Here is a 15543-nt window from a genome sequence, read left to right as displayed (position 1 = left end):
ATCAGACTACACAGGGACTACTTCTTGGCCAAACCTCCATGCTTTAAACTATATCCTAGAATGGTCCAATTCAACAGAAATCTTTTAGAAGAGGGTAATGGAAGAAAGAAGTGTGTATTTAAACAAGGAAAGGCAATTAGCACTTTATCTTAAAGACTTTTATTACCCTCACATATGCAGGTGGCTACATGAAGATAGTCCTGAGGATACAATTCCCACGACTATGATCAATGACGCACTCCAAGATTGTTTGAAATGAGACTAGGCCTTGATTGTTTGGGTCGTTCAATTATCCATGATATATACAAATAATATTTCCTGCTGTCATTCATTCTCTCTCAGTACAAAATGGACCAGTCTTGTTTGATTGTGTCATGCTGTCTGAGAAGCAGGACCAAATGTTGTCCCAAGTAGCCAGGGATCATAAAGCATGCAACGTCAGTAGCTTTACCTAAAACCCAAAGGTGTTAGAAATGGACTATTCTTGTTTGAAAATTTATAGACAGATAGCATGTACTAATAGGGTTGCCAAGAAAGTCACAATTAATAGTTCATTACTGGGAGGACTCTTTTTTCTGTAGCTTTTCAAATAGTTCTTCAAGGGGATAAGGAGAGGAAGTTTGGAGAAAAGAAATGGATATGGAGTAGAATCTCAACTATGTAGAAATGGCTAAATAGAAAGCAGAGAGAAAGTTTGAGGATCACGATCTACGTAAATAGGCTTTTGCTCGCATCTGTTTGAGCACAACGTAAATAGGCTGTGTCCCAAAAATCATTTCCATAGGATGATCCTAACCCTCCGATCTGTAGAAGATTTCATAAATGATTTTTGGAAATCTCCATTTTCAGACCAGTTCAGATCGGAGGGTTATGATCATCCTATGGAAACGATTTTTGGGGTACAACCTATTTACGTTGTGCCCAAATAGATGAACGGTTTGGATCATAAAAAAAAATTGGGCCGTACCTACTTTTTTTAAGACTTCACGTGTTTTCACGGCCACCCATTATATAAATTCTCAAACCATACAAAGTAAAGAAAAAAGAGCATATATATTTTAAGAAGGAAAAAAGCAGAACTAATAAAACACAGTAATAACACATAATTCCATTGCATGTTGTAAATTCCATTACATGTTGTAAAAGAAGGGGGCAGAAATATCACCTCCAATTAAACCATGGAGTATAATCCTTGCTGCCGTTTTATCATCAAATCCCGTTTTGCTGGGTCTGATAAGAAATCCTTCGCCTCTCCAAATAGCTTAAACGCCCCAACTGCAGCCTGAGATAAAGTTCTTGTCGAGATGAATCAGCAACGCCACTTTTTTTGTATTCCGGCTGTTTGGTTGCTGGGTTTTTTTTGTTCCTGGGAGTTATGTGGGAGAAAAGAATACCCTGGGAGATAGGTGGGAAAAAAAAAGTCCTAGAAGTATCCTGGTAAAATAAAAATCCCATGTTTGGTTGACCGGATTATGGTGGGAAAAAAAAAACCTTTGTTTGGTTGCTTGAACAGTTGGGTAGAAAAAAATTCTTCTCAAGCTTATTTTTGGTTCCTGAGTTTATTTTTGTTTCTGGGGTTATCTTCGGATGGGATGAAAAGGCAATCATTACAAAAGTGGGGTTAAAAAATTCACCCCACAAGTAATCATTACAAGAGTGGGATTAAAATAAACCTAGTGCTAAAAGGCAACCAAACATGGGATGGGACCAAATTTTAACTAACTCTCCCACATAACTCAAAGGAACAAAAAAAACCCGGCAACCAAACAGAGTTCTCCAAAATCAGCCGAAATAGAGACACCTAGAATCTTGTAATAGTCTTTTTCTTTTTCTTTTTATCGTAGATCTTTTGTGCCGCCGCAAGGTAAAAATCATTCCAGCAATGCCCTCGAGTTCTGGTAAGAAGTTTCTTGCTATGCAAGCCCTCCTCCTCGCGCCTTTTACATTCCCATTTAACAATCTTCTCTCTGCTATCCTTTTAGCGTTTTTCTACACGCTTGCGATTTTCCTCCGTACTACTGAATTCGTTTCTCAATATTTTTTTCATTGATTCTTTTTCTCAGACAAGGCTAGGTCAGCCCATTATCAAAACATTGCGATTTTCCCATTTATTGGGCAAGCTAGCTCACCATAAGTTTGGTGAGCTTAAGCTCACCAACAGTTTCCTATATATATATATATATATATATATATATATATATATATATATATATATATATATATATATATATGAGTTAAGTGAAGCTACACATACGTGTAGCTAACTTAGCTACACCGACGGCTTAAAATACAATGGGCCCACATTGTTTGGGTGATCCAAACCATTCATTTGATAGGCCCTCACATTGATAAGGTGTGCCCAAAAAATCAGCTCCATTGAATGATCCCAACCCTTCAAACTATGGAGTAAAAAATGTACAGATTTGTGAAGGTTTTTACACGTCCATTTTTGCCTCAACAAATCATAGGGTTGGGATGATCCTATGGAGCTGATTTTTTAGGCGCACCCTATCTATGTGAGGGCCCATCAAATGAATGGTTTGCATTACCGAAACAAAGTGGGGCCCACTGTATTTTAAGGCGTCCTTGTAGCTAAGTTAGCTACACGTATGCATAGCTACACTTCTCTCTCTCTCTCTCTCTCTCTCTCTCTCTCTCTCTCTCTCTTTATATATATATATATATATATATATATATATATATATATATATATGAAAACGGTTCCTGCACATATGTGTAGAGAGTTCTCTACACACTAGCTTAAAATACAGTGGGGGCTCACATTGTTTGGGTGATCCAAGCCATTCATTTTAAAGGCCCTCACATAGATAGGGTGTCTACAAAAAATCAGATCCATAGGATTATCCCAACCCTACGATTTGTGGAGGTAAAATGGATGTCTTTAAACCTTTACAAATTAGTCCATTTTTTGCCTCCACAGTTCGAATGGTTAGGATGATCCTATGGATTTGATTTTTTGTGGACACCCTATCTATGTGAGGGCATTAAAAATGAATGGTCTGGATCACCCAAATAATGTGGCCCCCACTCTATTTTAAGCTAGTGTGTAGATAACTTATCTACACATATGTGTAGGAACCGTTTTCTCATATATATATATATATATATATATATATATATATAGAGAGAGAGAGAGAGAGAGAGAGAGAGAGAGAGAGAAAAGTGTAGCTAACTTAGCTACACCGACGGCTTAAAATACAGTGGGCCCCACATTGTTTGGGTGATGCAAACCATTCATTTGATGGGCCCTCACAAAGATAGGGTGTGCCCAAAAAATCAGCTCCATAGGATCATCCCAACCCTACGATTTGTGGAGGCAAAAATGGACGTGTAAAAACCTTCACAAATCTGTCCATTTTTGCCTCCACAATTTGAAGGGTGGGGATCGTCGAATGGAGCTGATTTTTTGGGCACACCCTATCAATGTGAGGGCCTATCAAATGAATGGTTTGGATCACCCAAACAATGTGGGCCCACTGTATTTTAAGCCGTCGGTGTAGCTAAGTTAGCTACACGTATGTGTAGCTTCACTTAACTTATATATATATATATATATATATATATATATATATATATATATATATAGAGAGAGAGAGAGAGAGAGAGAGAGAGAGAGAGAGAGAGAGAGAGAGAGAGGGTTCCTGAGGTGGCGCTCACAAAACATAGGGGACCCACTTTGTTTAGATGATACAAAGCATTCATTTGATAGGCCCTCACATAGAACATAGATAGGGTGCCCACAAAAAATCAACTTCATAGGATCATCCTAGCTCTTCCATTTGTAGAGGTTTAAATGGATGGGTATAAACCTCTATAAATCTAAAAGAGAGTAGATCTACGAGTAGTTGATGCAGGTATATTTGCAAGGTAGGTGTGTGAAGGCATTGGTCTAAACAAGGACATAAGTGATGAAGTTAATGGACAATATGAGACAATGTCTACTTAATCTCACTCTAAGTACCAATAATAGTATCCACAAATATTCAGCAACATTTGAATTAGCAAAAGACCAACAACAGGGTTTTGGTGGAGGCAGATCAAACAATTCCTTTAGTAACTTCATGGTGCAAAACATGTTAAGTCCTTTTTTCAAAACCTATGAAATATCCCAAGCCCATGGGATTTTGGTAACGTTTACATGCTCTCTGCTTAGTATTATTATCCATTTCAGGTCTTGTGAATTCTGGTAACATATTTAGGATATGAACCAAACATCAACATGTAATCAAAGTAATGCCATAGGACTGATACAAATTGACCCAAATTGGAGTTGATTATTCCCATCCATGAACCTTATAAGTTCCTGAAGCATATTCTGGAAGCTTTATTGATGGATATAATGGCAATTGAGCCTGAAACTAACGAAATTCTTTACTCTATGGCAGCATACCGAATTCTCCATGGAGCTTGATCTATGCCTTATGAGCTGATCTCTGAGAATTCCTCTCAAATTTTAATTTCCAAAATCAAGATCTAAGTACAATTTGGTGTTGTGAAAATGGCTTTTTATAGCCAATTACAAGACAAAATAACTCAAATACCATGAACAATTGAAATATAACAAAATCATGCCTAATAGCCCAAAATCAGCCGAAATAGAGACACCTAGAATCTTGTAATAGTCTTTTTCTTTTTCTTTTTATCGTAGATCTTTTGTGCCGCCGCAAGGTAAAAATCATTCCAGCAATGCCCTCGAGTTCTGGTAAGAAGTTTCTTGCTATGCAAGCCATCCTCCTCGCGCCTTTTACATTCCCATTTAACAATCTTCTCTCTGCTATCCTTTTAGCGTTTTTCTACACGCTTGCGATTTTCCTCTGTACTACTGAATTCGTTTCTCAATATTTTTTTCACTGTTTCTTTTTCTCAGACAAGGCTAGGTCAGCCCATTATCAAAACATTGCGATTTTCCCATTTATTGGGCAAGCTAGCTCACCATAAGTTTGGTGAGCTTAAGCTCAGCAACAGTTTCCTATATATATATATATATATATATATATATATATATATATATATATATATATATATATATATATATATATATATATATGAGTTAAGTGAAGCTACACATACGTGTAGCTAACTTAGCTACACCGACGGCTTAGAATACAATGGGCCCACATTGTTTGGGTGATCCAAACCATTCATTTGATAGGCCCTCACATTGATAAGGTGTGCCCAAAAAATCAGCTCCATTGAATGATTCCAACCCTTCAAACTATGGAGTAAAAAATGGACAGATTTGTGAAGGTTTTTACACGTCCATTTTTGCCTCAACAAATCGTAGGGTTGGGATGATCCTATGGAGCTGATTTTTTAGGCGCACCCTATCTATTTGAGGGCCCATCAAATGAATGGTTTGCATTACCGAAACAATGTGGGGCCCACTGTATTTTAAGGCGTCGGTGTAGCTAAGTTAGCTACACGTATGCGTAGCTACACTTTTCTCTCTCCCTCTCTCTCTCTCTCTCTCTCTCTCTCTCTCTCTATATATATATATATATATATATATATATATATATATATATATATATATATATGAAAACGGTTCCTACACATATGTGTAGAGAGTTCTCTACACACTAGCTTAAAATACAGTGGGGGCCCACATTGTTTGGGTGATCCAAGCCATCCATTTTAAAGGCCCTCACATAGATAGGGTGTCTACAAAAAATCAGATCCATAGGATCATCCCAACCCTACGATTTGTGGAGGTAAAATGGATGTCTTTAAACCTTCACAAATTAGTCCATTTTTTGCCTCCACAGTTCGAATGGTTAGGATGATCCTATGGATTTGATTTTTTGTGGACACCCTATCTATGTGAGGGCCTTAAAATGAATGGTCTGGATCACCCAAATAATGTGGCCCCCACTCTATTTTAAGCTAGTGTGTAGATAACTTATCTACACATATGTGTAGGAACCGTTTTCTCATATATATATATATATATATATATATATATATATATATATATATATATATATATATATATATATAGAGAGAGAGAGAGAGAGAGAGAGAGAGAAGTGTAGCTACACATACGTGTAGCTAACTTAGCTACACCGATGGCTTAAAATACAGTGGGCCCCACATTGTTTGGGTGATGCAAACCATTCATTTGATGGGCCCTCACAAAGATAGGGTGTGCCCAAAAAATCAGCTCCATAGGATCATCCCAACCCTACGATTTGTGGAGGCAAAAAATGGACGTGTAAAAACCTTCACAAATCTGTCCATTTTTGCCTCCACAATTTGAAGGTTGGGATCGTCCAATGGAGCTGATTTTTTGGGCACACCCTATCAATGTGAGGGCCTATCAAATGAATGGTTTGGATCACCCAAACAATGTGGGCCCACTGTATTTTAAGCCGTCGGTGTAGCTAAGTTAGCTACACGTATGTGTAGCTTCACTTAACTCATATATATATATATATATATATATATATATATATATATAGAGAGAGAGAGAGAGAGAGAGAGAGAAAAGGGTTCCTGAGGTGGTGCTAGCGCTACCTTATATGAGGTGGCGCTCACAAAACATAGGGGACCCACTTTGTTTAAATGATACAAAGCATTCATTTGATAGGCCCTCACATAGATAGGGTGCCCACAAAAAATCAACTTCATAGGATCATCCTAGCTCTTCCATTTGTAGAGGTTTAAATGGATGGGTATAAACCTCTATAAATCTAAAAGAGAGTAGATCTACGAGTAGTTGATGCATGTATATTTGCAAGGTAGGTGTGTGAAGGCATTGGTCTAAACAAGGACATAAGTGATGAAGTTAATGGACAATATGAGACAATGTCTACTTAATCTCACTCTAAGTACAAATAATAGTATCCACAAATATTCAGCAACATTTGAATTAGCAAAAGACCAACAACAGGGTTTTGGTGGAGGCAGATCAAACAATTCCTTTAGTAACTTCATGGTGCAAAACATGTTCAGTCCTTTTTTCAAAACCTATGAAATATCCCAAGCCCATGGGATTTTGGTAACGTTTACATGCTCTCTGCTTAGTATTATTATCCATTTCAGGTCTTGTGAATTCTGGTAACATATTTAGGATATGAACCAAACATCAACATGTAATCAAAGTAATGCCATAGGACTGATACAAATTGACCCAAATTGGAGTTGATTATTCCCATCCATGAACCTTATAAGTTCGTGAAGCATATTCTGGAAGCTTTATTGATGGATATAATGGCAATTGAGCCTGAAACTAACGAAATTCTTTACTCTATGGCAGCATACCGAATTCTCCATGGAGCTTGATCTATGCCTAATGAGCTGATCTCTGAGAATTCCTCTCAAATTTTAATTTCCAAAATCAAGATCTAAGTACAATTTGATGTTGTGAAAATGGCTTTTTATAGCCAATTACAAGACAAAATAACTCAAATACCATGAACAATTGAAATATAACAAAATCATGCCTCATAGCCCAAAATGAGTAAAAGAACAAAGGATAAATGGAAAAAAAACCAAATTACCCCTACTTATATAAAAGACCACTAAACACATGAAAACTAATGAAATAACCAAGCTAACCCACATTATTACCCACTAATGAAAACATACAGCACCTATGGTAATGAGCAAATCAACGGCCAGTATAGAGACTCCCAGGGGATGCTCATGCATCCATAGTTCCCTTTCTTTAACTCGAAGCTCTAACTGAGAGAGCGAGAGCTTGAAGAGCCCGTCTCGAACCTGCGTAGAATGTCTGACAGATATTCATGTGTCATCGTATAATCTACCTGCATTTTTAAGTATTTGAGACTATTAAACTAAACATTGATTCTCGCTAATAATATCAACCAACTACACAGAATTCACTAATAAATTCAACCCATCCAAGAACAAACTAAGTAATGGATGATGAGTATGGTGAATCTGACCTTGCAGTTGAGGCAGCAGAACAAATGAGTCTTTTGGATAGCCATTAAACAATAGCGGCACGCTTTGGCATCTTTGATTGTAGTGGTGTCATGTGTTTGCCTTCTATTCAAAAGCACAACCTTGGACTTGTGTTGACTGTACGTCTACAACACATGGACTCAAATTGGTAATATATTACAAAATTACACATCAATATTATTAAGGGAAAAATTCAGATAGACCCCCTCAACTATCTGACATTTTCACTTCTAACCCTATAGTTTTGAAGTCACCAACGACACCCCTTAACTTTATGACACATTTAAGTAGACCCCCTCCATTGACGGTCCATCACTTTAACCAGACGGAATGACCCAAATTAACCTGGGTTAATATTTTGAGGACAGAAATACCCTCCTCGCTGGTTTTAAGCCATTTGAAAAGGGATTAGGGTTACGTCATTTACTTCCAAGCTTGTTTCTTCCTAGTTGACAGTTCCTCCTCCTCAATGATATCAGTGGCTCTTCTTCAAGACATTCCCACTCCATGGCTACATCAAATGCCACATTTCAAGAAAAAAATACTGATAAAGACATTTGATGTATGCAAAGCATGATAATGATGTGAATAAAGACAAATAAAACCCCTACATTGAGCGTTTGTGCTAATAAATAAAAGAGTGTTTGAATCAAACCCTAATTTCCAGTTTTCAAGTATGAAAACCCTAATTTTTAGTTGGGGAAGATGAGGGCATTATGGTCATTTCCTACTCCGTCGCGTTAAAAAATCCAACGATACCTCAGGGGGTGTCGTTGGTGACTTTGAAACTATAGGGTTAGAAGTGAAAATGTCAGATAGTTGAGGGGGTCTATCTGTATTTTCCCTATTATTAATATACGTCTTTTATTTATATAATTCCCATACCACGATAGAAGAGCAATTGATGAGCTTATCGAGATCGTTGAATCGAATGGCGGGACCCGTACTACATTTATACACCTGTGAAATAAAATAAGAAATTGTAAATTATGCGGCTACATACCATTAATACAAATATTGTATTTAAACTTAATTAGCATAGAGGTTTGAGTGTATGTTAGCAAAATTCTCTCACAAAGAAAAGTATTAAGGATTAAAAAAGGGAAAAATACAGATACACCGCCTCAATTATGGCCAAATTCCACTTCTAACCCCGTGGTATCGAAGGTACCAAATACACCCCCCAACTTTCTGACATTTTTAAGCAGACCCCCTTTGTTGACGGTCCGTAAGTTTAACCTGATGGAATGACTAAAACTAACCATGGTTAATATTTTGAGGACAAAAATACCCTCGTCGCTGGTTTTAAGCCATTTGCAGAGGGATTAGGGTTACGCCATTTCCCACCGCTGTCGTCGCCATCTCCGGCCACCGCCGTCACCTCCACCATAGACAATGAAACCCCACTCCATGGCTATACCAAACCCCACATTTCAAGAAAAAAAACACTGATTAAAACAAAAACAAAAAATCTAAAATATTAGGGTTTCTGTGCAAAGCATGATAATGATGTGAATGAAGACAAATAAAACCCCTACATCGAGGGCTTGTGCTGATAAATAAACAAGGGTTTGAATCAAACCCTAATTTTCAGTTTTCAAGTATGAAAACCCTAATTTTTAGTTAGGGAAGACGAGGGCATTATAGTCATTTCCTCCTCTTCGTCCACTCCGTCACATTAAAAAACCGCACGGATAGTTTGGGGATGTCTTTGGTAACTTCGAAACCACGGGGTAAGAAGTGGAATTTGGCCTAGTTTGGGGTGTATCTGTATTTTTCCCTTAAAAAATTAAACAAATTACATATGTTGCAATTTAAAATAATTAACAAGAAGAGAAGAGAAAAGTGGACTTGGAGAAGAGGATGAGGATGAGACTGAACACAATGGCTGCAATAGCTTTGGCAGCAATCCAAACAAAACATGTTTTTGTAGTTAGACGCCCCTTCCTTATGGATCTCACAATCCACATCAATGAATTTCTCAGTAAGCAGCCCTTGAAGCCAAGCTGGTTTCGGCGCTCTTGCCATCTCACTCACCGCCTCTTATTACCTCTCCTTCGAGTAGTAGTAGAAGTAGCACATATGACGAACGAAGCAAATCTATAATTTATAGGCGGTAGAAAGAGAGAGACATAGAAGGAGAAAGGAAAAAGAAAAAATTAAATAAAGAAATGAGGAATTATGACGTGATTGCCACATACAATGTAGCTGGGTGTCCCAAGCGATGAAAAGGGACGCATTTATCATTTCCCTTATATAGACGGAAATGATATCTAGTATTAGGGATAATTGGATTCTTACCTTTTATAAAGAGGGAAGTGATATCAGCATGACAAAATCTGCTGAAAAGTGAGCCTCTGTGGCTGGTCTGACATGTGACAGACCATCTAGCGTCCGTCACAAAAGGCATTTCACTGTCGCATTCTACAATTAGGGCTAATTAGGTTTTTACCTTTTATATAGGGGAAATGATAAATACACCCATTTTCATTACTTGTGACACCCAGCTACAGTGTATCTATGACTACGAAGGGGCTGATGTACTTCACATTAGGGGTGTAAATGGATATTCGAAAATTCGATTACCGTCCGCATCCGAATCCGTTTAAAGCGAATATTATCCGAATTCGTTTCAAGCGGATATTATCCGAATCCGTTTATGAGATATCCGGCTCTAAGCGGATGCGAATCTGGTAAATGGTATATCCGATCCGTTTAACATCCGAATCCGAGAAGTAAATTCTTTTTATTTATTATTAATAATATCATTAATATTTATTTTTAGTAATGACACACTATCTTTTGTTTTTAAAAGAAAAGTGAATTTTCTTTTTAGAAAAAAAAAACAGAAAGTGTTTTGGGTAGGAAATGAAGTAATCTCTCATTTTAAGGGCATTCTTGGAGTTTGACATGACGTCTTTAGGAAGCAACAAATGTGGGTTGTAGGATGAAAGAGACAAATGGGTGGTGGTGATTGAAAGAAAATGTCATAGTTTCTAGAGAATTCTAAAGCAAAAAGGCCATCTAGGTCATTGATGGTAAATGGATGGCTCAGATCAATTTCCCAACTTATGGTTATATAAAAACCCAAAATGCAATTAAATGAGGGGACTTATAAGGTTTACAAAGAGAAGCAAGAGAGAGGAGAAAGGAGGAGGCTGAGACACCATCTGCATTCCTTGGTGCCTCCAACCCACCAAAATCCGTCGCCGCCCCTCTCCACCTTCTCACAGCCACCTCCATCACCGCCAGTCACCTCAATCTTTAACCCAATCCCCATCTCCATCCCCATTTCTCTTCATCTTCCACAATCAGCACTCTCACTTCCCCTGTTCAAAATAGCCCAAACCCATTCCATCATATACAAAAAAAAAAAAAAAAACCCAAAGACCACTACCAACACCATGATCTATCCCCATCGCCTCTCTCTCTGCCTTTGTTTTAAAAGGAAGAAGAGGATCTCATATATTTTAGTTTGAGAGTTAATTTTGTGAAGAGAAAGTAGAGGTCTGGTTTTAGGGTTTGGAAAATTCATTCAAGGGGTAAGAAGGAGAAGAAAGATAAAGTGCTGGAATAAAATGTTTGAATTTACCGGATAAACGGATACGGATAATATCCGAATTCGAATAATATCCGGTGGATATGAATTCGGTAATAGATATTAAATATTTGTCAAATTCGGATAGTCTATACTGTAATCGAATTCGAATATAGCCATATCCGATTCGAATTCGATCCGTTTACACCCCTACTTCACATGAATGAAATGACCTGATTGCCACGTACAACAGCTGGGTGTCCCAAGTGATGAAAAGGGGCGCATTTATCATTTCCCTTATATAGAGGGAAATGATATCTAGTATTAGGGCTAATTGGGTTTTTACCTTTTATGAAGAGGGAAATGATATCAGCACATCCATGTTTTAATAATGGCACTCACCCATCTTGTCTTATAATCTTTTATTATTTAAAGAGCTGTGAAATATGATTTATTATTACACTTCTCAAAATGCTCTCATCATCCAATTAGAAAAGAAAAGACAAGCTAACCCATAGATTTGTTGAGGTTTAAAATAGACGGCACATTATTTATAGGAACCTCGACAAAGTGAAGGGTTAGGATTATCCTATTAACCCCAGTTTTTTTAGGAAGGCCCGTAACTACAACGGGGACCAACACTCGACCTAGACATGCTGTTCACCAAAAATGGGTCCCATAGGAGGATCTTTACCCTTTGATTTGTGGGGATTTAAAATGGACAGGACAATATAGAAACCTGCACAGATCTAAGGGTTAGGATCATCCTATGGGTCAATTTTGGGGCGGGATCAAGACATGAATGGATCAGATCGCCTATACATGCATGTGGGTCCTGCTGTACTTTGCATGCAGATTGTGGGAAATTCTTGTGATATAAGATGCATGCACTTTTATTCTTATTTTTCTTTTGTATTTGTAACATTATCTTTGTAGCCCATTATTTTGTGGCCACCCTTTGCTTATATATTAAAGCTCCCTTATAGAAAGCTTACCAAAATAGAGAAGAAGAAAAATGGATGCAATGCAAATGGCTCTTCCAATTGTGGGGATAGTTGCAGCTGCTGCTGTTACCTTCTATGCAGTGAGCTTTGCAGAGATTAGAGAGGTAACACTATTTTCTTCATTATTTAAAACTCCTTACATTTTTTTTTTCTTCTGTACAAATTCTTTAAAAAATAAAACAAGGATTATTATTTGTTTGGTTGGGCAGAAATCATTTGAAGATTTGGAGGATAAGGATTTCGAAAGTGGTGGATTCAAACCCTCTTTCAGCTCAAGACAGCGACGGGCTAGAAGAAAAGCAGATAAAGAAGGAAGAAAATGAAGTTTCTTGCTTTCTTTTTTCATCATATGTTGTTTAAATTCTTGCCCATTACTTAATTTTTCTTTCCTTTTTTTTGTAAATCAATCTTATGGTTTTCTTAAATTCCTCTCTCTTTAATGATTTGGTAACTGTATGCCTTATAATTGAGTTTTAGAGTTGAAATGGGAGCATCTTTTTGAGGAATTCAGGCTGATCTTTTGAAGTCCTTTCCAACTGCCATTGATTTTTATTTCTTATTTCATGTTTGTTATTTTGAAATAATAGCGTTTACACACGAAAAGTAAAGATTTCACATTGGTTGGATGGATGTGGAAGGCTCATAAAGACTTGGGCACCCTCTCCTTAACCGCTACCTTTAAGGTGAGTTCTACTAGGGTCCCAACAAGTTGTATTAGAGCCAGGGCGTGGTAACCCCTATGTGCCCATGAGGATGGAGAATATCCCTCGGAGAAGATCTTGTAGTTCCCACTTTGCTTCCTCGTGGAGGGGGGAGATAGTTGGGGGTTCCACGCGAAAAGCAAAGATTCCACATCAGAAACATGAAGGGATGCAGAAGGGCTTATAAGGACTTGGGCACCCTACCCTTAACGACTAGCTTTTAAGGGTGAGCTCCACCCGGGTCTCAACAGAAACGATCCAGACAATTCATCCAATGGACCCACTGTAGAGATTGTAGATCGCGAACGTGTTTTGATCACGCAATACTCTCAATTCAATTATATGTAATTAAATTTGATTATTTGGCCCCGTAAGAAAACATGGTTTTAAATATCATGCAGATATATCAATATATATTAATATTGGCACCCTTCCTATTTGTCGATATGTCTGGAATATTAGCAATAAACAAGGTGAGTTCTCACACCTATTATGCTAGTCTTCCTGGTAATAGTACCACTCCAGTTATGGAGTTTACTACTACCGTCAAAATTTAACTTATTCCATCATTCAGGTGGCAAGAAAAAAATCTCAGGTGGCTGGCGACTTGGGAGAACTTCACACTAATCTGAATCCAATTACAAATAACATCGCGGGCCACAACTATAGCAAACTATTTAGATTTAGAAGCTCTCCAAGAAACCTCAACTATAATCCAGTTTATAATTTTCTCAACTGGGTTAGTTTTATTGTTAAATATTTAATACTTTATATCCATATACATTAACCACATAGTTGAAGGCAAAATGGTTCTCCATAGGTATTCATGTAATCATGGATTAAGTCTAACATATAGACATCTAGACGCACATTGAACATAACAAAGAAAAAAAAATGAAATCCGAATTGCCCAAGGGTAATGAATAAACAAATGAGTAGGGGACTTTGATACCCGGTGAGAATTTTAGCATGAAGAACATGCCAAATAAAGCATTGGCTCATAATATAGAATGACTTGACAGAGAAAATAACATTTTACTTCGGTGTCCAAACTAATTGTAATCATTCTTCATGTTCTTCGAAGCTTGATCTTAGATGTGCAGAAATCGAACCGTACTGGTTTTCTCATGTTTGGGTCTGATCTCTTCTATACTTTTTATCAAGAAATTTGAAATTTTCAGCAAGAGATTAAAGCAGCACACAATGGAAATCAAGATCTATAGAAATAATTACAGATCTGATTTTTCCTTTTCTTGGTATTTTTGTATGAAAATAGGATCTTGATCTTCATCACAAGAGCGGGACGCAAGGGCTCAATCAAGCGTGGAGTTCTTCCATTCAACAAAAGGAATAGAAATGGAAGAGATGGAAGAAAGATTAGAACACTGATCTTCAATTTCCAAAATCCTAAGGAAGAACAAGGGGATAAATGAGAAGAGCCAAGCTCTCTTTCAAATCTCTCAAACAGAATCTCTACAACTGAAAATCTCAAATAAGAAAACTAATGAAAACGAACTACGACATAACCACCACAACTACGCCTATGTAAGAAAGGACATCACTAAACAAAAATTGTGAAGGACTATCACAAAAGACTGCATTAGCCTCTTTGTATTGCCTTGATCATTGTGGCTTTCCTGTCCTTCCTTTTATTTACTAACTAATTTCCAATTAAAAAAAAAAGGGAAAAAAAAACCTAGGACTACCCTAGCTTATATGCACTTCTGTCAAAGCCCCTATTAGTAAGGCGCGCTAGGCGTAGCCCCCCTTGCAACTATGATAGAGAGCCATCTGCTTGTTTGAACCCTCCCTCAGACCTGCAAGTCTAAACCAGCCTTTCTTTCTCGGGCGGATAACTTCTTTTTTTTGTTTCTCCGGGTGCCTCAATGAGAAGCCCTATTAGTAAGGCCGTTGACAGAACAGCTTCTATACTCTTCTTTTCTACTCACTGATGCAAGGTATATTCTGCACTTGGCCGTCCGGCGCAGAGGATGGGCGCAAAATGGCTTTCTGCAAAGGTGGTCAATATCCATTTACGATAGCATAGAAAATTTCGATCATAAACTGTCATAAATGGATATTATAGACCAGTGGAGTGCCCTCTCACACCTCTTTTTTTCTTTTTTTTTCAAGGCGACTGTGAGTATAGCATTCCTCTAATAACATAAGACAAATGCTAAACTGAATGGCACCCTCGCAAAAGCCAGCAAAAAGTGCACTTCATGGGTCCAAATCACCCAACTGCATTTATCATTCTTTTACTTGTGCACTTTCAAGTGCCCTTATAAATGCGGTTGGGTGACCTGATGTGGATCATCCAATTGGACAACCTTGTGGGTGGCCTTTCGTAACC

General features: G+C 37.7%; 1 protein-coding gene across 1 annotated transcript; it reads left to right on the top strand.

The window, feature by feature from the left end:
• Positions 1-12396: 12396 nt before the first annotated feature.
• LOC143883338 (uncharacterized) lies at positions 12397-12995 on the top strand. The gene is made up of 2 exons (XM_077386698.1): positions 12397-12593; positions 12699-12995. Exons 1-2 carry the CDS (start codon positions 12501-12503, stop codon positions 12810-12812), a joined length of 207 nt encoding a protein of 68 aa, XP_077242813.1. The 5' UTR covers positions 12397-12500; the 3' UTR covers positions 12813-12995.
• Positions 12996-15543: the final 2548 nt, after the last annotated feature.

Source organism: Tasmannia lanceolata, unplaced genomic scaffold (assembly GCF_043159265.1).
Source record: "Tasmannia lanceolata isolate RefF3 unplaced genomic scaffold, GAP_Taslan_0.1 ptg000008l, whole genome shotgun sequence".
In the NCBI taxonomy this organism is placed as follows: Eukaryota; Viridiplantae; Streptophyta; class Magnoliopsida; order Canellales; family Winteraceae; genus Tasmannia; species Tasmannia lanceolata.
This window is presented reverse-complemented; position numbering and strand designations above follow the sequence as displayed.

Excerpts from the sequence above, each read along its gene's own strand:
- LOC143883338 (XM_077386698.1), top strand. The coding sequence starts at position 12,501 with ATGGATGCAATGCAAATGGCTCTTCCAATTGTGGGGATAGTTGCAGCT. Across the intron at positions 12,594-12,698 it reads GCTTTGCAGAGATTAGAGAG|AAATCATTTGAAGATTTGGA; the intron begins GTAACACTATTT and ends TTGGTTGGGCAG.